Source organism: Camelina sativa, chromosome 6 (assembly GCF_000633955.1).
Source record: "Camelina sativa cultivar DH55 chromosome 6, Cs, whole genome shotgun sequence".
Taxonomy (NCBI): domain Eukaryota; kingdom Viridiplantae; phylum Streptophyta; class Magnoliopsida; order Brassicales; family Brassicaceae; genus Camelina; species Camelina sativa.
Genome location: NC_025690.1, coordinates 17867116 through 17890443, shown reverse-complemented (window position 1 = coordinate 17890443; position 23328 = coordinate 17867116). Strand labels below are relative to the sequence as shown.

At 34.1% G+C, this 23328-nt stretch overlaps 1 protein-coding gene and 1 pseudogene across 1 annotated transcript; both read left to right on the top strand.

The window, feature by feature from the left end:
- LOC104792037 (insulin-degrading enzyme-like 2) lies at positions 2354 to 8960 on the top strand. Its single transcript, XM_010518061.2, has 26 exons — positions 2354 to 2550; positions 2643 to 2718; positions 2890 to 2957; positions 3067 to 3158; positions 3251 to 3324; positions 3409 to 3452; positions 3650 to 3701; positions 3809 to 3931; positions 4047 to 4159; positions 4269 to 4431; positions 4675 to 4767; positions 4928 to 5013; positions 5154 to 5240; positions 5518 to 5621; positions 5925 to 6027; positions 6175 to 6270; positions 6363 to 6552; positions 6697 to 6758; positions 6844 to 6948; positions 7092 to 7293; positions 7378 to 7586; positions 7784 to 7908; positions 7984 to 8035; positions 8123 to 8209; positions 8300 to 8422; positions 8548 to 8960. Exons 1-26 carry the CDS (start codon positions 2404 to 2406, stop codon positions 8773 to 8775), a joined length of 2904 nt encoding a protein of 967 aa, XP_010516363.1. The 5' UTR covers positions 2354 to 2403; the 3' UTR covers positions 8776 to 8960.
- Positions 11166 to 17866, top strand: LOC104792036 (annotated as a pseudogene).

Sequence of the window (23328 nt, the reverse complement as noted above, 5' to 3'; positions counted from 1 at the left end):
TAGATATCTCTGAATTAGTCCTCTTTCGTATAAAAGTTTTAATCTAAGAGATGATGATGTCCATAAGATACTTAATAAATTTGCTGTGATACAATCATATCATCCGATGATATATACTAGAGATATACATATTCCCAAAAACAGATTGAGGAATTATCAACTTACTATATGAAGACGACAGAACCGACGGTTACCTCTTGCAATCTTGTAGACACAATACAAAGCAGTAACACATGCTCATTAAGTTTCTTGTTATAAGACTTTATAACCCTCTACAGCTCTAAATCCAAAGCTTTTATCATATTCTTCTCTTGGTTTATCCTTTTATCATATCCTTCTCTTGGTTAATCCTGACTAAATCAACAAAAAGATGAGGACAATACAAAAAGTTTGGTTATTGCAGGTCAATTGAGGAGTTATATCGACTTATATATAATCTACATTAACCAAACTTTTCTGTTTCTTCTTCTTTGACGAATGGAAGAAGTCAGGCTGAATGATCAGCTAGTTGGGAAGGATTCTCACAAGGCTGTTCACATATTCAAACCCTAATAGCTTGATAGAAAGATCAGTGATCACCTAACTCAAGAGTATTTTCAAGAGTAGGATCTTTGAGCTTTCTATCAAGCTATGAGGGATTGAACAGGCAGCCATTTTAATACATGTTGCTCACCAATTTCGACACTTGTGACATCCAAATATAAACCACTCGTTACAGATGCCTTCAAAAGCCTTGTGCTATTGTGCTAATATAGTCACTTCGCATGTTAACCTATATAAATCGAAACCACTACGGGCGTTGATTGGTTAACAACTGGTGTATATATGTGTGGATGTCGTAAGTATAGTGAGATGCAGTGTGTTATCATCTGGTGGAAGAGAAGGCTCTCTACATATAGCTTTATATACTACATAAAAAGCATTCATTAAAAAGTTTAAAACGGAAATATCTATTTGCCTTCTTATTTTCAGTTTATGTCTCACTTATTCTGGTCAAATATCTCATTTATTTTTAGAGATAATTCAAAAAAAATTAGTCTAAAATGAGATTCCCCTTTCTCCACCTTGCATGAAACGTAAGACCTGTATTTCTTCTTCTTAAATGAATCATCATCATCTCCAATTCCTATATAATATTTAATTTGTTGAATTTGGGCATTTTGTTTTTGGTATTACTAAAAATTCTTATTTTCTGTTTAAATGCTAAATTCAGCAACAAATGGCCCATTTAGTCATTTTTAATTTTATTTTCACTCGGAATTTGATTACACATGTTTTCGTTAAAGCTGAACAACATACACATTGTCTTTGAATACATATTTATCGTGATGGGATAGTGATAAATGTATTTTATTTAGCATATTCATATTGAGCTGTGCTTTAAATCTCAAAACAACATCGTACACTACTTTATACAATTAACAAATATCAACGGCCGCTAGATGATCATCATCATTAATATACACTCGAACCTATGTAAATTAATACTTTTTAAATTAATATTCATTATAGAAATTAATATTTTTTCAATCTCTGATCGGTGTAAAAAATGACACAATTCGATAAATTAATAAGATGATAATTTTTTTTAAATTCCTAGATAAAAATATGGTTCATCAATATCATAAATTAATAATTATATATATATATATATAGTAAAATATTACTCTATTGTGGTTTGCCTATTTTTGACCTTGCATTTTTGTTGGAAATCTTTAATATTTCTCATTTCATCGAAAAAATTTGGTGTTGTATTCTCAAATTGCATTAAAAATTTGTAGAAACTACTAAACGCGATAATTGTTACTTTACATTTAAGTGGTTCTAAAAATACCGTAATATTTTCTTCGATTTCATCATTACCATGAAGGATAATATCAATAAATTTTTCTAAACTTTGAACTTCGCAACATTTATCATTTTCACCTAATAAACTATTGGCATCTAACAATAGCCAAGATTATAAATTAAGAAAATTCTATAAAAATGTAAATTATAACAAAAAGTATTTTACTTTTTAATATAAATTTTCAAAACTATAAAAATATTTCACAAATTAATAAATTAATTTATGGATAAATTAAAACTTCTATAAGTTAATAAGATTAATTAATTTATAGAGGTTTTACTGTATTATAAAAGATCACGTGTACCAGGTTTTAATGATGTTGCGCTACCGCCGTTGGATCTGTATTAGTATGAACATGGATAATATACACCGTCGATTGCTTTTCGAGATCAAATATACACTGTTGATAATTTTCAGATGCAGACTAAGAGAATCATACGTGGACTCTACCGCACTAGATAATTTAGAATTTTTTAGACTCAGCTACGTTGAACATAAGAGCGAAGACTACTACTAATTAACAACAATCCCAAAGTAAAAATCATCGAACGGAGATGGCGGTTGGATTGGGAAACGAGACGGCGGCGTCGGGTGAATGTGGCGACATACTGAAGGCACGTACGGACAAGAGAGAGTATCGGAGGATTGTACTAAAAAATTCGCTAGAGGTGTTGTTAATCAGCGACCCAGAGACTGACAAGGTTAGCTCTCGATTTTTCACTGTTTTGATTTTTGATTCTAAATATTATAGCTGAATATTTCTTCTATGTTTGCCTGCTTCTCGTACTCGTAGTGTGCTGCTTCAATGAACGTTAGCGTCGGATCGTTCTCGGACCCAGAAGGATTGGAAGGGCTAGCTCATTTCCTTGGTACTTCTATATTCGTTATAATTATAGCAGGATTCAATCACTGAGCCTGGGTCTATTCTGTATTTATTAACCCTTTCCTGTTAATTAAAAGTCGAATTTAGTGTGGATTTAGATGGCCATGGGGTGGTGAATAACTTCAGCTCTTTTTATTGTTTTGGTGGTGGGATTCAGAGCATATGCTATTTTATGCTAGTGAAAAATATCCAGAAGAAGATAGCTATTCCAAGTACATCACAGAGGTAACCTTCTTTTCTTATCTGTCTTGTCTCTGTATTATAATTTTGCTCATTATTATTATTTAGATAAAGATAAATTGGAATGTGCTTATTGGAATTTATCTGTTTGTAGCATGGAGGGAGCACAAATGCTTATACATCCACTGAAGATACTAACTACCATTTCGATATCAACACTGATTCTTTTGATGAAGCTTTGGATAGGTTGACTTGGATTTGCTTTTCTCTCTTGCTTACTAATGTTATCTGATTTGCCTTTTGAATATGTCGGCTTGTTATGTTATTTGCCTTACTAGGTTCGCACAGTTCTTTATCAAGCCATTGATGTCAGCTGATGCCACCATGAGGGAGATCAAGGCTGTCGACTCTGGTTTGCTTTTGACTTTCTTGATATTTTCCCTGTTGAATTTTATTAAGATATATAACAAATTCTAACAAGTTCCCTCTCATCCAGAGCATCAGAAAAACTTGTTGTCAGATTCTTGGCGTTTGGGCCAGGTATTGACCCCTTCTCTCAACAACATATACCGTACTATATCTATTGATCTAGTTATTATTGGCACCGAAGAATGTATTTCACTGGTTTTTCTTTGAACTTGTAGTACTTAATATCTAAGCCCTTCATATTGATTGCCCACAAGTCTGTTGATGTGTATATGTTGCATCTAACTTGAGTTTTGTCTTCCTTATTGCAGTTACAGAAGCATCTAAGTAGAGAAGACCATCCATATCACAAATTTAACACAGGTTTATGTTCTACTTGTTCTTAACTGGTGTTCTGATGCATAGGAAACGTCACTGGTCCTTCCCAACTTTTTTCTTTATCGTACTTAGAAAGTCATAATCTTGCGTAGGGAATATGGATACACTTCATGGACGACCAGAAGCAAAGGGAGTGAATACAAGAAGTGAACTAATGAAATTCTATGAAGAACACTATTCTGCCAACATCATGCATCTGGTTGTTTATGGCAAGGGTAGGTTTTGAAGCTAACCCATACTCGATTTATTTTTTTTTTGGTGAAGTTTCAGAAAACAAAACTATTTAGTATATATACCATTTATACATCTCTTTGCTCTGCATGTCTTCAGAAAACCTTGATAAAACTCAAGGTCTAGTGGAAGAGTTATTCCAGGATGTTCGAAACACCAACAAGGATATTCCTAGATTTCCTGGTCAGCCGTGTACTCTAGACCATTTGCAGGTTTTTGTTCCTTACTTTAGCTTTAGCATTTACAAGAAACGAAGATGAATTCATGTTAGAACGTTTCTGAGGTGGTATCTTCTGCGGTGATTGTTTCCATTGGTTTTAGGTACTTGTGAAGGTTGTTCCAATAATGCAGGGTCATGAGCTTAGTGTTATATGGCCTGTGACTCCTAGTATCTATCATTATCAAGAGGCACCATGCAGGTATATTGGTGATCTTATTGGTCATGAAGGTGAAGGAAGTTTGTTTCATGCCTTAAAAATCTTGGGTAGGTTTTCTTTAGGACCAAATTAATAAACTCTTTAGCACTTTCTATCTTAAAGAGGTAACAAACTTCAAAGTAGGCTTCAGATCTCTAATTGTTGTCTTCCAACTTATATCTTAATTTTCTTAAAGAATAAGCTGTTGCTGCTAATAGTGACTGACGAGAAGTTAAAAATTAATTTTTCCTCTGTATTAATTTTGAAGGTGTTTCTTGCTTGATCTTAATTCTCCTTGTTTTTATTCACAGGTTGGGCAACAGGACTGTATGCTGGCGAAGCAGACTGGAGTATGGAATATTCTTTCTTCAATGTTTCGATTGATCTTACTGATGCTGGCCATGGTGGGTTTCTGTATTCGTCTTTGTTTTATGTTATGCTGACCACGGAAGCTCGCAACAATCTTTCTTATGTTGAATAGATGGTATCGGTGTGCTTGATGTTTTAGTCAGAACCTGATATTATCTGGATTTGGTTTGATTTTGTTTCTTGATTGGTATACAGAGCACATGCAAGATATTTTAGGGTTGTTGTTTAAACAAATTAAAGTCTTACAACAGTCTGGTGTTTCCCAGTGGATTTTCGATGAGGTATTATTGGTATTATTAAGCTGTATGATTTATTTTTCCACCTTTTGTGTTATTGTCTGATTTTAATCTGGCCAGTATTCCTACTGATTTATGTCTTGAAAGAGCCTGATACATCGGTTATTGTTGTTGTCTTGTGGAAGCTCTCAGCTATCTGTGAGGCAGAATTTCATTATCAAGCCAAAATAGACCCAATTTCTTATGTAGTGGATATTTCATCAAACATGACGGTAATTATATTCTTCAGCAGTTCAATCGACTTCTCATACTTTTTCCTATCGTTTAGCTTTTTGTATACCTACTTCTGCTATATTTATAGACGTAGTCTTACGATGAACAAGAAGTATAGTAGATGCTCACCTCTCACAGTCTCATAAAGCATTAGTAGATTACCCATATGAAGTTTGATCGTTATGACTGAAGTTTGGAAACCCATTTGTGGCTGAATATTTCACTTCTTTGTTTTTTTTCTTTAATCTTCCGTGTCCTTTTGCAATTATCCTTCAGATATACCCAGCCAAGCATTGGCTGGTTGGATCATCACTGCCTTCGAAATTCAATCCAGCTATCATACAAAAAGTTCTTGATGAGCTTTCTCCCAATAATGTTAGGTAAGCCTCTGTTCCTGTAATGTATTATTTTTCCTTGGTGCGTACTATCCTCTAAATGTCTTATAAACTCGTAGGTTTTCACCAACCAAATTTTGTATATTTTGAGAAAGCTGAGGACGGTGCTAAATAAATGTTTTTATTGCTATCGACCATATGATTTCTTTAAGGCAAAAATTTACATTAGCTTTTTGGCGGTTTATTTTAAGAATCCCTCAGTCCCCAATGTGTCATAGTCATGTTCATAAAATTTACATGTAGTTCAAGCTCGTTGTGTCGTAGAATCTAATGCCATTATATTTGTAGAATCTTTTGGGAATCAAATAAATTTGAAGGACAAACTGACAAGGTTGAGCCATGGTATAACACTGCGTATTCTCTTGAGAAGATAACCAAATTCGCCATTCAGGTTGGCTTATGATTTGATAATTTCCTGAAGATCTGCTTATACTTGTATATTTATTTTTCCTCTGCTCGAATTTATATTCTGTTTGATTCAATATTTTTCTCTTACTCTGGAAGAAGTTCAATTTTGGTTGGTGCTTAACACAAACAGGAGTGGGTGCAGTCTGCCCCTGATGTAAACCTGCTTCAGCCAACACCTAATGTATTCATTCCTACAGACTTTTCATTAAAGGATTTTAAGGATAAGGTTCAGTTCCATCACTTTAGTTACAATTTACAACTGTCTTTTAGAGTTTATAATGTATGAAGCAGTAATCGTATGTCACGTAATCTGAACAGGACATCTTTCCTGTTTTATTGAGAAAGACATCATTCTCAAGATTGTGGTATAAGCCTGATACAAAGTTCTTCAGACCAAAGGCATATGTTAAGATGGATTTCAACTGCCCCCTTGCAGTTAGCTCTCCCGACGCTGCGGTTCTTTCAAATATTTTTGTTTGGTTGCTGGAGGACTATTTGAATGAATATGGTAAGATTTGGTAGATAGACCTCTTTCGTTTATTTCTCTTTCAACTACGGGTTTATCGTGATATTTATCAAGAAATTTGTATGATAAATATGTGGAAAGGAATTTTTATTGTAGTTCTCATCAATCTTTACTTTGATGTCTCAGCTTATTATGCTCAAAGTGCTGGTCTTGACTATGGATTAAGAATTTCGGACAATGGTTTTGAGGTGGGTTTGTACAAGGACACTGACGTTTCCTTGTGTATTTTGCTCAATAAATTTTATGTTTTGACTTACAGTTTCTCATTTCCAGTTGTCTCTTGTTGGCTTTAATCACAAATTGAGGATCTTGCTGGAAGCAGTCATTCAAAAGATAGCAAGATTCGAAGTTAAATCTGACAGGTTTTCTGTTATCAAGGTAACCCTTGTTATTATACTTCGTCCCTCTTTCCAAATTATTACGACTCTCCTTTTAAGGGCTGTACGTGGTAAGATATTGACAATCAGCCCTGTGAACAGATTTACCGAATACATGTTTTCTGCTTCCCTGTCCTGTAATAGGAAACAGTCACAAAGGCATACCAAAATTACAAATTTCAACAACCATATGAACAAGCAACGTATTACTGCTCACTAGTATTAGAAGATAAGAGTTGGCCTTGGACAGAGGAACTTGATGCTCTTTCTCATTTGGAAGCTGAAGACTTGGCTAAGTTCGTTCCAGTGCTGCTATCAAGGACATTTGTTGAATGCTATATAGCAGGTATCAACATTATCCCCTGCTGTATGATTGTACTTGGTCTCTAACCCGTTCTTTTCTTATAGCGGTTGTGGTGTCTTATTTCAGGAAATGTTGAGAAGGATGAAGCTGAATCAATGGCCAAGCATATTGAAGATGTTCTTTTTACCGACCCAAAACCTATTTTTCGTCCGTTATTTCCATCCCAGTTCCTGACAAATAGGGTTACAGAGCTCAGAACAGGAAGAAAATACTTTTACCATCATGAAGGTTCAAACTCCAGTGATGAGAATTCTGCTCTAGTGCATTATATTCAGGTATAGTTGTGAGTTGTGACAGTGTCACAGTGACACGATAAGTCGATAACCATCGAAATAAGCGGCATCACTGAGCAGTTTTTTGCATGTCTTATAAAGCTTTTCTTGTAAATCTTGGTATTTAGACTCTTTTTGAGTTTTTTCCTTCTAATTGACCTTCGTGTTCTTGCTAACGGAAATTGGTTTACCACAAACAGGTTCATCAAGATGAATATTCCATGAATAGTAAACTTCAGCTTTTCGAGCTAATTGCAAAGCAAGCCACATTTCACCAGCTTAGAACAATTGAGCAACTTGGCTACATGACTTCACTTTCTCTGAGGTACATAGGAGTTTCTCGAGTGTTTGAATATTTACTGAGTTGTGTTTGATGCATACCCTCTTGTCTGCAATACAGCAACGATTCTGGCGTCTATGGTGTTCAGTTCATTATTCAGTCTTCAGTTAAGGTACCAACTTGCATTGCCTCTCTACCACTCAGAATTTGGATAGTTAATGCAGATCTGTTTAACTTCCTTTAAGTTTATCGTTAATAGGGTCCTGGACATATTGATTCGAGGATTGAGTCTCTACTCAAGGACCTTGAGAGTAAACTTTACAATATGAGCGATGAAGAATTCAAGGTAAGTTGTGACACAAGCAGGTACTATAGATTATATCTGCTTTACTTGAGACAAACATTGATGCGCTAATTGACATGACTTTCTCTTCAGAGCAATGTAACAACTTTGATAGACATGAAGCTCGAAAAAGACAAGAATTTGGATGAGGAATCCTGGTTTTACTGGGCAGAGATTCAAACTGGGACACTCAAATTCAACCGCATAGATGCAGAGGTAATCTCTTCCTTCCCAACTTCTTAGCAATATTAAGAACCCTTGTACTTGCATGGTCAGTCTTCTTCGAACAAGTGTTGATACAAGCGATCGATCGAATGAGTTGTGGTTTGGTCTATGGTTAGGTGGCTGCACTGAGAGAGCTAAAGAAGGACGAGTTGATAGATTTCTTTGACGAATACATAAAGGTTGACGCACCAAATAAGAAATCCTTGAGCATATGCGTATATGGAAACCAGCATTTGAAGGAAATTGGATCTGACAAAGACAAAATCCGATCACCACTGATAGAAATCGAAGACATTGTTGGTTTCAGAAAGTCTCAACCTCTTTACGGGTCGTTGAAACTTTGAGGAGGTACCCAACTCTTTTTCAGAGATTTATATACAAGTACAACAAACAGAGACATATGCCAAAGCGCATCAGTAGAGTAAGTCATATTTAAAGCTAACATTTGGATCCAAAGTTAGTGATGTTAAAATGGGACTACCCTGTCCATTTAGACCCTGCCCATTTAAGCCTTGCCCGTTTTGAACCCGTTTATACCCTGCCCATTTATTTGGCTCGTTTATACCCTCACCATGAAAAGCTTTTCATTCTTAGGATAGAGAAGAAGATTGTGTTGGCATAGTAGCAAAAGTCCTATCACATAGAACAACAACTGTTTAATCAAAATACAATAACATCATCTTCTAAAGGCATATTCCACTCAGAATCAATCTTGAGTTAGCATCATCTTCAAATACTTACTTACCTAAAACCCAATACTCAGAATCACAATTCAGAAACATCTTAAGCACCCACCAAATCTTAAAATCCATACTCATCAAAACCCATCTGAATCTCCTGATCTTGAACATTCTGTTGTGCCAATGTCATCGTTGGTCTCTATGTTACCTGTTAAAGATGCGAATTAAAGTCACTTATTAAGGAAAATAGTTTTATGTAAAAGTTAAGAGTTTACTCGTTTAGTTACCTTCATAATCTGCATAACCACGTAACCAATTACGGGTACAGAGCAAAGCTTGAACATTCTTTGGAAGCAAACGGTTTCTGTAAGGAGTTATGACCCGAGATCCAATACTAAAGGCTGATTCAGATGCTACCGTGGTGATGGGAATGCTTAGTATTTCACAAGCCATAGAGGCTAATTCCCCAAGTCGATGCTGGTTGTCCTTCTAAAAGGACAAAACATCCAATTTTGGAAAAGACTTTCTCTCCAATCTTGGCTTTTCTAAATAGATATCCAGATGTGTCTTTGTCTTGCCTACTCCAACTCCGATGCTTTTTTCAAGCTCAAAAAGATCCTATAGAAAAGAATCAACACAAGCAACATAAACAACAAAAGCAACATAAGCAACACAAGCAACATAAACAACAAAAGCAACATTCTTACATTGTCATAATCGTCATCAAGTGGAGATTCATTGATCCAATCATGGGGATTTGGAGTTATATAAACACCTGAAGAACATGTCCTAGACTTAGCCTTATAATCTTCATAGAGCATCTCCAAATTGTCTTTAAGCTTTTTGATTTTCGATGCAGAAGTAGTTGGATCAACTCTTTCATAAGCTACTTCAAGCATTTGCAGTTTCATTCTTGGGTCTAAAACAGCTCCTTCATAAGCTACTTCAAGCATTTGCAGTTTCATTCTTGGGTCTAAAACAGCTCTTTCATAAGCTACTTCAAGCATTTGCAGTTTCATTCTTGGGTCTAAAACAGCTCTTTCATAAGCTACTTCAAGCATTTGCAGTTTCATTCTTGGGTCTAAAACAGCTCTTTCATAAGCTACTTCAAGCATTTGCAGTTTCATTCTTGGGTCTAAAACAGCTCCTTCATAAGCTACTTCAAGCATTTGCAGTTTCATTCTTGGGTCTAAAACAGCTCCCATTGCCAAAATAAGACTATAATCCTCCCAATACTTCGTAAACATAATCTGCATATCCTGAGCCAGTTTTGCCACATCTTCATCATCACAAGATGCAAATTTCCTCAGCAACAGTTCAATTCTCCACACTTGTGTAAAATAGACATTAGAAGTAGGATACTTAGAACCTGAAAAGTGTGTGGTGATATCACTAAACGGCTTCAACAACTCACAGATTTTCTCTCCACGATTCCATTCATCATCAGAAGGCAAAATCTTGTAATTGCTGTCAAACCACTTCAAGCTGACAAATCCTTCCTTAAACTTCAAAGCTCTTACAAGCATGGACCAAAGTCATGGAAAATTCAAAAGTAATATTATAAAGATGATACTTGGCGTCATATATACACACTTATTTGGTGAAAGTTTATGACATAGTTATTCAAGATATTCATCTAGCATATATAGAATTTTCTTAGTTATATCATATTCAACTACTATTTAGGTCCCAATTTTATAAATTTCTAAAAAAAAAAAAAAAAAAAGATAAATCAACGGTGGGGTTGACAACTTGGCATTGAATCATTGACCAATAGTTTCGTTGCCCCTTGGTACCCTTATTAATTGGGGGAAAATACACCGTTGATAATAATAGTTAGACGTAGACTCTAACCAAACCACACAGTGGATAATGACACTAGATTACAGACAAAGAGGAAAGACCTTGGACCATAACATAAATAGACTTAATACTCTAATACTAGTGAAGAATCTAACTATCACAAGTAATCGCCGTAGGATCTGTACTACTTGGGAAAACATACACCGTTGATATTTTTAATCATCATACGTAGACTGTAGCACAGTAGATAACTGAAATAAAAGAAAGACGTTAGACAGAGACATTAGAAGAGCGAAGAAAGAAGACTAATAATTAAAAGTCTACAAACAATCCCAAAAGAAATCGAAAGGTTGATGATGGCCACGCCCACGGCGACGGCGGATGGAGGTGACGAGATACTGAAGGCACGTACGGACACGAGAGAATATCGGAGGATTGTACTTAAGAATTCGCTGGAAGTGTTGTTAATCAGCGATCCAGATACTGACAAAGTAAGCTCTAAGATTATTCAACTGTTCTACTTTTACCGATTGGAAAAGAAAAATTCTGAAGATTAATTTTTATATCGGTGCTCGCGTAGTGTGCTGCTTCGATGAACGTTAGCGTCGGATCGTTCTCGGACCCAGAAGGATTGGAAGGCCTAGCTCATTTCATTGGTACTTTTTTTGATTCCCAGTTTTTGTTTTATCTTCTTCTAAGTAGTCAAATTCGTTTAATGATAGAGTCACTTCTTTAATTATCAGAGCATATGCTATTTTATGCAAGTGAAAAATTCCCTGAGGAGAATGTTTGTTCAAGTATGTCATTGAGGTAATGTTGTTCTTCTCTGGAATACAAAATTGATGTTACTTCTTGAATATTGAGATGATGCTCTTCTATATATTCTAAAGCGTTTATTGGATTCTGTTTTTTTTTTCTTGTTTGTAGCATGGAGGGAGATCAAATGCTTATACAACTACTGAAGATACAAATTACCATTTCGATATCAACACAGATTGTTTTGATGAAGCTTTGGACAGGTTGACTTGCTTTAATTTTGCTTCTTTATTTGTTTTCTATCTATCTCGCTTACTAATAATGTTATCTGATCTGCCTTTTGATTGTGTAACCAGGTTTGCACAGTTCTTTATCAAACCACTGATGTCTGCTGATGCTACCATGAGAGAGATCAAGGCTGTCGACTCTGGTTAGCCTTTTATCACTTTCTTGATACCTCTCCCGTTGAAATTTGTTGGATATAACATATTCTAACATGTTCTCTCTCATCCAGAGCATCAGAAAAATCTGTTGTCTGATTCTAGGCGAATGCGCCAGGTATTATCCCTTGCTCTCAAGGATGATTATTGTATTACATCAATCCATTTTGTTATTAATTACTGTACTACTTATATATATATCTAAGCCCTGCAAATTTTACAACCCACAAGTATTTAGCATCTCACTTGAGTTTTGTCTTCCTTTTTCGTTGACACAGGTACAGAAGCATTTAAGTAGAACAGACCATCCATATCACAAATTTGCCTCAGGTTCATGTTCGACCTATTTTTTAAGGATTGGTGTTGGCTGGCGTTCATAAGAAAAGTTAGTGGTCGTTTCCTATTTTTTCTCTCCTGCTAAGAAAGTTATAATTTTGCTTAGGTAGCATGGATACTCTTCATGTACAACCCGAAGCAAAAGGAATAGATATAAGGAGTGAGCTGATTAAATTCTATGATGAACACTATTCTGCCAACATCATGCGTTTGGTTGTTTATGCAAAGGGTCGGTTTTGGAGCTAACCCAATACTCAAAATCTCTTTTATTTTCAGAACACAGAAGTATAGTATTAACATATATGACATTTATACATCTCTTTCCTCTGGATGTCTTCAGAAAACCTTGATAAAACTCAAGGTCTAGTGGAAGAGTTATTCCAGGATATTCGAAACACGGACAAGGGTATTCCTAGATTTCCTGGCCAGCCGTGTACTCTAGACCATTTGCAGGTTTTGTTCCTTATTTCAGTGATAGCATTTATGCCAGACGAAGATATATTCATGTTTAAATGTTGCTAAGGTGTGATGGTGTTTTTTTTCATTGGTTTTAGATTCTTGTGAAGCTTGTTCCCATAAGGCAGGGACATGAGCTTATTGTTTCATGGCCTGTAACTCCTAACATTCTCCATTATGAAGAAGGACCATGCAAGTACATTGGCCATCTAATTGGTCACGAAGGCGAAGGGAGTTTGTTTCATGCCTTAAAAATCTTGGGTAGGTTTTCTTAAGGGTCAAACTAATAAATGATTTGGCATGTAATAAATTGAAAAGTTGTTGTAGTCTCCAGCTCTCTCTTTCTGGTTATCATTCTTTACTTTTTTTTGGAGGATAAGTTACGTTGTTTCGGCTGTCGGCTGATTGTCACGAGAAATCATAAAGATTAGTTGTTTCCTGGAATAACGTTTTTGGAGTATGAGTTGTTTCCCCTGTATTAGTCGCTGTGAATATTACAGAGCACTTATTTACATTGCCTCGTAGACAGTTAGAAAAGTGCTTTAGAAAGCTGTTCTTTGTTGTTTCATCTGTAGATGGTAGCTATGAAAAATATTTCCTATCTTGGTGTGTCGTATAGGCTACACTAAAAAATGATGGTGTCCTGACTATTTTCCGGAAGAGAGTAATATGGGAGATTTTATTTTATTTTTGTGGAGCTGGCTAGGGAAGTGTTTGTCTCAACTGCTTGTTTACTTCAACTGGTCGTATCAGCAGTGCTGCAATTAGTAATCTTGCCTTATTTTCTTAATACTTCCACAGGTTGGGCAACGAGACTGCATGCTGGTGAAGCATGGTTGAGTATAGAGTATTCATTCTTCAATGTTTCCATAACTCTTACTGATTCTGGCCATGGTGGGTTACTGTATTGTTTCATGTTTTGTTATAACATTCTCGGAAGCTTGTTGTTTTGGTGTCTTCATGTCCTATATTACTTAGTACCTGATATGATCTTTAATTTTTGTATTTTGATTTGTATACAGAGCATATGCAAGATATTATAGGACTGTTGTTCAGACACATTAACCTTATACAACAGTCTGGTGTTTCGCAATGGATTTTCGATGAGGTATTGGTATTATTAAGCTGTACATGACTTCTAGGACTTATGTTTCCAAATTTTTTCTGTTATTGTCTGCTTTTTAATCTGGCTAGTATTCCTATTGATTCAGTGTTCTTACAGAATTTGATACATTTGTCATTGTTGTTATAGCTCTCAGCTATCTGTGAGGCAGAGTTTCATTATCAAGCCAAAATACACCCAATGTCTTATGCAATACGTATATCATCAAACATGACGGTAATATAGTATTTTTCAGCTGTCCAATCTACTTCTCATACTTTTCCTGTCATTTAAGCTTCGTTTGTATCTATATCTATAGTTTGCCTTATACGATGAAAAAAGAGTAGAATAGATGCTTATCTTATACAATCTCATTACTAGATCATACCCATATGAAGTTTGATCTTTGTGTCTGAAGTTCGGCAACTCGGTTTCTTGGTTAAACATTTCACTTTTTGTTTTAATCTTCTGTTATTTATTCCAATTTTGTTTCAGATATACCCAACCAAGCATTGGGTAGTTAAATCATCACTGCCATGGAAATTTAATCCAGCTAGTGTGGAAAAGGTTCTCGATGAGCTTTCTCCCAATAATGTTCGGTAAGTCTCATCTTCTAAACTCATAGGTTTTCATTAAGCTAAATTTTTATTTGTCCCATTTATTCTGACTACGGTGCTAAATGTTTTTATTGCTATCAGCCATATGATCTCTATATTAAGTAGTTTAACAATTGATCTCTATTTTTAGAATCTTTTGGAAATCAAATAAATTTGAAGGTGAAACTGACAAGGTTGAGCCATGGTATAACACTCCTTATTCTCTTGAGAAGATGACTAAATTCACCATTCAGGTTGGGCTTTTGATGTATTGAAGATCCTTCTATACTTGCATGTTTGATTCAGTATTTTTCTATTACTCTGGAGGAAGTTCAGTTTTGATTTGTGATTAACAATTACAGGAGTGGGTGCAGTCTGCTCCTGATGTAAATCTGCAGCTACCAACACCTAATATCTACATTCCTACGGATTTTTCATTGAAGGATGTTAAGGATAAGGTTCAGTTCCATTACTCTAGTTACAATTTACAAATGTCTTTAAAATGTATGAAGCAGTAATCTTATATCAAGTTCTGGAACAGGACATCTTTCCTGTTTTGTTGAGAAAGACACCATTCTCAAGATTGTGGTATAAGCCTGATACAAAGTTCTTCAGACCAAAGGCCTATGTTAAGATGGATTTCAACTGCCCCCTTGCAGTCAGCTCTCCAGACGCTGCGGTTCTTTCAAATATTTTTGTTTCTTTGCTAGAGGACTATTTGAATGAATATGGTAAGATTTGATACATTAGAACTCGGTTATTTCTCTTTCAGTATAGCCTGTCTACATTCACTATTCAGTTATTTATTACAATAATTCTGCTGGGAGTCCTTGCTTTATACTGCATTTCTTCTAAGGCAAGTTAAAATATGTTTTATTGAAGAACGGGATAAAACTAGAGTTAGGTGATAAGCCTTCCTAGTTTTTGTTATTATATCGGGAAAACTGTTTCATCAACCTGTATACTTCTATGTCTCAGCTTATTATGCTCATGTTGCTGGTCTTCGCTATGGATTAAGTCTTTCTAAAAATGGTTTTGAGGTGGGTTTGTACAAACTTCTGACGTTTTCTTGTGTCTTTTGCTCGACGCCTCGACGAATTGACCATGTTTGACTAACAGTTTCTCATTTACAGCTCTCTCTTGTTGGCTTTAATCACAAAATGAGTATCTTGCTGGAAGCTATCATTCAAAAGATAGCAAAATTCCAAGTGAAACCTGATAGGTTTTCTGTTATCAAGGTGACCTTATTAGCTAGTAGAGATATTATCCAATAAGCATTGTACCAGATTTGCTGAATAATCCATGTTTTCATGCTTCCTTGTTCTATATAATAGGAAACAGTCACAAAGGCATACAAAAATCACAAATTCCGACAACCATATGAACAAGCAATGAGTTACTGCACAATGGTATTACAAGATAACTCTTGGCCTTGGACAGAGAAACTAGATGCTCTTTCTTGTTTGGAAGCTGAAGACTTGGCGAATTTTGTTCCAATGTTGTTATCGAGAACATTTGTTGAGTGCTATATAGCAGGTCTCAACTCATTATCCCTGCTCTATGATATAGTGGTCTTTGGTCTCTAGTTTTTGTTTTTGTGTCAGTCATATAATTAAATAGAAACTCGTTTCAGGAAATGTTGAGAAGAGTGAAGCTGAGTCAATGGTCAAGCATATGGAAGATGTTCTCTTTAATGACCCAAAACCTATCTGTAGTCCGTTATATCCATCCCAGTTCCTGACAAGCAGAGTTGCAGAGCTTGGAACAGGAATGAAATACTTCTACCATCAAGAAGGCTCAAACCCCAGCGATGAAAACTCTGCTCTAGTGCATTACATTCAGGTACACTTGCGACAAGATTGATACATCTTATTGGTCTCATCAACCAGTTTTTGCATGTCTTATAAAGCATTTCTTGTAGATTTTGGTACTTAGACTCATCATGAGTGTAGAAGGTTTCTTCTTTTAGACCTTGGTTTTCTTGCTAACATATATTGGTTCCCCAAGAACAGATTCATCCAGATGAATTTTCCATGAATATCAAACTTCAGCTTTTTAAACTTGTCTCAAAGCAAGCCACTTTTCACCAGCTTAGGACAGTTGAGCAACTCGGTTACATCACTTCTCTTTCTCAAAGGTACATAACTATATTTCTCATACGTTTGAATGCTCCTGAGTTCTCGCTGATACATAAATAATTATGTTTCTGCGACACAGAAACGATTCTGGTGTCTATGGTGTGCAGTTCTATGTTCAGTCTTCAGTAAAGGTACCAAACTGTCTTGCCTCTCTGCCACTCGGACTTTGCATAACCCTTTCTAGTTAATGCATTAATCTCCTTGAGTTTGCTGTTAATAGGGTCCTGGACATATTGATTCAAGGGTCGAGTCACTACTCAAGGATCTTGAGAGTAAACTTTACATGATGAGCGATGAGGAATTTAAGGTGAGAAGGCCCAACCAAATATTGTATATCATATTTTCTTTGCTGGGAACTAAAACATTGTGGTTCAAAGAGACATCCCACTAACTGACGTGATTTGCTAGAGCAATGTAACAGCTTTGATAGACATGAAGCTTGAAAAAGCCAAGAACTTGAACGAGGAATCCCGATTTTACTGGGGAGAGATTCAAAAAGGGACACTTAAATTCAACCGCAAAGATGCAGAGGTAGTAGACAAAACACCTATTTCAACTTCTTCCTATAGCAATCTCTGGATTAAGAGCCTTGTACTTGCATTGAGAGTCTTCTTCAAAGAGATGTTAACACTAAGCTGTTGTGTAAATTATTAGGTGGCTGCACTGAGAGAGCTAAAGAAGGAAGAACTGATAGATTTCTTCGACGGATACATAAAGATTGATGCACCGAAAAAGAAATCGTTGAGTGTTGGCGTATATGGAAACCAACATTTAAAGGAAATGGCATCTGACAAAGACAAAGTTGTATCACCATCCATAGAAATCGAAGACATTGTTGGTTTCAGAAACTCTCAACCTCTTTACGGATCGTTGAGCGGATGTGGACAGCTCAAACTGTGATGAGGTCCCAACACTTCTCAAGGATATACACAAACACTCATATGTGAACAATGTATTTGTTAGAAAACAGAGTCTTATCATCTTAGATAGAACTCTGCATTAATAACGACTGGTTTATATTTCGATGTAATAAGTGATCGAAATCGGTGAGCTGTACATATATTAAAATGGCTGCCTGTTTAAATATCTCACTCTTGAAAATACTCAAGTTAGCTGATCACTTATATTTCTATCAAGCTATTAGGGTTTGAATATGTGAACAGCCTTCCTAGCTGATCATTCATTCTGACTTCTTCGAACAGAAACTGAAAAGTTTGGTTAATGCAGTCTCTCACACAGTTCTAATTTAAAGCACCCCTTCAATATATATATTATTTTTTCTCCAAAAGTGAAATATATTGATTCAGCTAATGTCATTAAACAGAGTTTTCAGTAGCCAAATTGGCTTTAATACAGAGCTAGTATAATACAAATTATCAGTACAACTATATTTTGCTAAAGCATTTGCTACACTGTTACATTCCCTCTTTGTAAAGAGAAACGAAGGATGTGGCAAACGTGATCTCCACAGTGTAATGTCTTGTAAATGATTTCTTAAAGATGCATTCGCCTGTTGGCCATTCACTAGGTTGATTAAAACTTCACAATCCCCTTCAAATATTATTGTTTAAATATATCCTCTGATCCAGGCTTGTTGTAAAGCTATTCAAAGACTTTTTGTTTCGGCTTCTAATGATGAGCTTGCATAAGATAGTTTTGTCGCGCCCCATACCAAAGCTTCACCTTGATGATTCCTAAATATCCAACCACAAGTTCCTTGCTTAGTTTGATCATCATATCCTGCATCAAAGTTACATTTTATATACGGATGTGATGGGGGTGTCCAAGATTTCCTGCTATCAGTGACGTTATTGTTGGACTCCTTTGGTTGATGTATTTTAATCCAGTCTTTTGTCTCCGATTTTGCAATCAGAACTGTCTTGCTTGCACTTTCGCGGAAGTTGTTAAACACTTGATTGTTTCTTGCTTTCCAAATCCGCCACAATAAGTGAAAAGGAAGGGGGAAAGGAAGGCACCCCTTCAATATCTATATTAACATTTTTGAAGTATATTTTGTGTTATGCCCTTTTAGTTTTGCTTATTTAAATTTTTATTTACAACATTAACTCTTCAAAAGTTTCCAAAAATAACATTACTTTAGATTTTATTTCCTAAATATTTTACATTCCATTTCAACTAAAAAGTTACAGCAAAATCAATATGGAAACACAAAATATGATATATTTAACTACAACTTCTATTGTGTATTGAAAATATTCTATCTATGAATCTTTTGCAAACAAAAAAAAACAACAATTTTATTCCTATTTTGTTTTAAAAAACCTGTGAGTTTTGATTCTTAACGTAAAAAAAACTTCGATTCACATATATTTAAATATTATAATTAATATATATATAAACTTAATAAAATTTTAAAATATTACGAATATGTAAAATTAAAAAATTTCAAAATACTATATAATAGATAGGTTATAAAGACGACATGTTGAATTAATAAAATATCATTAAATTTGTGCTAACACGGGTTAAATCCTCATTTTATTATTTGTCAACACTATTAATATTAGAATATTTGACATATAAAATTAAGTTGATTTAACTAAAATTGTGTAAAATAATTAAATTATTAGTAAAAATGTGACTTAATCATAGCGTATAAATGACTTATTATGTATTTAGATCCTTTATTTTTTTGTTATAATAATTAAAAATCAAAATAAAGTCTCAAACACTAAACAAAACAAACTAATAGTCATGAAGTATATTAAGGGTTAAAAAATGAATATAAACATTTAGCTACACAAACGGTAAAAAAATGCAGTTATTCCTCTACTTGCAAAACATCAAATATTTAACAAAAATAATATAATATAAAATATAAATAATAATAAAAATAATGTGCACGCGGTACACAGGTTTTTGGGTCACAAGCCCAACACATGCTTATAATCCGATCCATCAAACCATTGTTCTCTTACTTTGCTATTGGGCCACTACTCAAAAGAACCAAGTTATCGGCCCATTACTCAAAAGAACATGTAAAAAGAAAATAAACGATTCCAGTCATCGAACTCATTAAATTCTTTGGTCAATTTCGGCTTCATTTAGGAAAATAACGAACATGAATATTATTCCTTTTCAAAGTAATATTTTTTTGTTTTACATTCTTGTACATTCTTCAAAAACTAAGAAACAATAGAACAAATATATTCCTCCCTAAATTAATGAGAAACAAATAGAACAAAAAATGAACAAATATTAAATTTTGTTTTCTATTTTAAAACAAAGATTTTTTTGTTTATTAATAATATTTCAATTTTGTAATATAATAATTTTCATATTTTCATAATGTATTGACATAAACTTTTGTTTTATATATGAATTTCATGTTAAACTAATCTTAAGGCTCTATTTGAAAACTGCATAAATAATAAATAAGAGATTTTTATATTATAAATAAAAACTTCGGGTTTTTTAAATTACTCTTTAATTTTTATTGTAGGTTAATATTAAATATGACATATCACAAATTTTATTTTAAAAACAAATGTAAAATTCATTATATATACATTAAAAGTAGTATTAGTATTATTATTGAAATTTAATTTATTTAATATTTAATATATTAAAAAATATTTTTATTTTGTAATCTAGACATTGGAGGAATATGCAATAATATTGGTACTAAACTAGACTGTGCGTGTGGTGGGGACTGAGAGGAGAGAATCTATGCGGGAGCAGGAGGAACCGTGGCTGCGGGACGAGAGACCGGGATGGTTGCTACGGGAAGATGTGGGGCCATAATATGATGTATAACTACATCATGATGTAACCAAAATAATCTAAATATAGTAAAACCTCTATAAATAATTAAATGATTAATGAAATGATTAATTATTAATTTACACTATAAATAATAATTATTAATTTATAGATATATATTTTAATTATATAAATTTAAAAATTTATGAATTGAGATAATTTTAGCAAAATAAGATTAGACTTATGGATGTTATCAATTTAGAATTGAATTTTTAATATTTAGAAAACATTATTGACAATAAATTACAATTCTATAAAACTGTCAAAAAAAATGATGTATATGTAGAAATTAAAAACTTTTAAAAAACTTAGCTATTTTTATTACATGTTATAGAATATTTTCTATCATTATAGTTTGAAAATACAACAAAACAATTCTTTTATAGATATGAACTCTAGAAGAAAATTCAAAATTTTAAATCATACATATATCAACATATATGTTGTGGAATATATATATATATATATATATATGTATATGTAAATATATGTAAATTTATATGATTATTAGTTTGATATTATTGAGACCATATTTTACATGGAGAATTAAAAAAAAAAATATTATTTTATTATTTTATCAAATTTTATTATTTTTTTCACTAATCCGATTTGGAACGAGACCATCAAAATTTATTAATTTATAGTGTTTATTAATTTATAGAGTATTTATTTATAGAAGTTTTATTATATGAAATAAAAATAATAAAAGAGAAACAGTATATTACATATACAGAACTAGTTCATGTAAACATAACACAAGATACAAGTAATTTACACTATAGAATCTGGGAAACACAAGAGTTCAGTCGGGGAGTCAATATATCAGTACATTTCAAGAATGCCACATAAGCCAAATACTTTGCAAACATAGAATTGATGTTTATTTACCGCTGTATTTCATATAGATTACTCGTTGGTACATCTTGTAGAGGGTTAGCATAGTAGGAACCCCTTCGTCACGTCTCCACAAACAATATCCAAACTTTATTTTTAGTACTTTCATTACAGCAAGCCAGAGATATAATAATATAAGTTTTTAGTACTTTCATCCAAAGGGCAGAATTCTTCTCTTGTTTCACTTGGTAAGTAATATAAATTTTTAATGACACATCAGTGTCTTATATATATATCATGATAATTATGACATGTGTTGTTGTTTCTGACAGGGCTCAGGTTTGCGGGTACGTCAGATGGAAGTGCTCGAGACTTTCTTAGGAACTATGCTCTCTATCTTTTGAATGAGGTATGTCATCCATGGAAATGTTATATTTCTTACTTCTTTTTCTCAATTTCTAATTATTCCCTTAGTTTCCTACTTTCCTTATGATCATTTCTATCTCTTAACTTATATGTTTTGATGTTTGTAGATCAAGACTCTTTCTGCTACACCTGGAACGAAGGAAATATCCAAATATGTTAATCGGGGAATGCTTGAAATGTGCCTTTATCTCATCATTACTTCTCTAGCAGTGGTAATACTTCTTTTCAAGTCTCCTGTCCAACAATCTTCATTTTTCAAGTCAGTAGCTTTATGTCAAAGGGCTCACTTGCATAGGTCATGGCGGGATCAGGAGACTTGCAAGTTTTGTGGTTGTTGAGATTTCTCCGCAGCCAAAACTCTGCTGATGGGCATGCTAACTATGGCACACAAATGGCGGTAAGAACTTATGTACAATATTATGGTTCCGTTGTTTCAGATAATTCTATTGCCTAGGCGATCCTTTTCAACGAACAATGGCTCACTTGCTATGTTTCTCATCACCCTCTGGACCAAATGACAACCGTTCTCACCTCCAGGCCACAATTTGAAATCTCTTATTTATTCTTTGCATTGCTCTATTTTTTGTCTTTGGTTTGGTTGCTGACTATCTCTGTCTGATCACTGATGTCAATTCTATATATAGAAGCAAGAGTTTCTTTTCTATATACAATGTTACTCTAAACCAGTCACTTTGTTGATTGTGATATCAAAGACATTGCCAAACGTACTTGGAAGTTGGTTTCTAACTTTAGTTGTGATATCGATGCTTTTACCAGAATACATCTGACAAGGTGTTTTTTGCTTCTTTTCTTTTTTAGGCATTCAGGCATTGGTTTCAATGGGTGATCTGCTTGTCAAAACTAATCCATAGTAACGTGTGTGATTCACTTTTCATCTCAAGTCATAAGGTACTCTTTATGCAACAACGAAACTGAAAAAAAACTATTGATTTATACTTTGTAACCTGCTTTGCCTTCTTATCTTTGGATATCTACTTTGTACTCTTTGAATTTAACTCTGAAAATAAATGAGACATTTGACCAATTTAAATGAGACATTTGACCAAATCGATATTTTCCGTTTTGGACTTTTTAATGAATGCTTTTATTTCTTCCCAGTAGTATATATAAGTTATTTGTAGAGAGCCCTTTCATCCACCAGATGATAGATAGATAACAAACACACTGCATCTCAGTATATATACACTGAGATGCAGTGTGGTTTATGACAAGCCCAGAGTGGTTTTGATTTTATATAGGTTAACATGCCAAGTGACGACTGGTTTGTATTTGGATGTCATAAGTGATCGAAGACGGTGAGCAACATGTATTAAAATGGCTGCCTGTTCAAACCCTCATAGCTTGATAGAAAGCTCAAAGATCCCACTCTTGAAAATACTCAAGTAAGCTGATCATTGATCTTTCTATCAAGCTATTAGGGTTTTAATATGTGAACAGCCTTGTGAGGATCCTTCTTAGCTGATCTTTAATCCCGAATATCAAAACCTGCAGGTATATATATATATATATATATATATATATATATA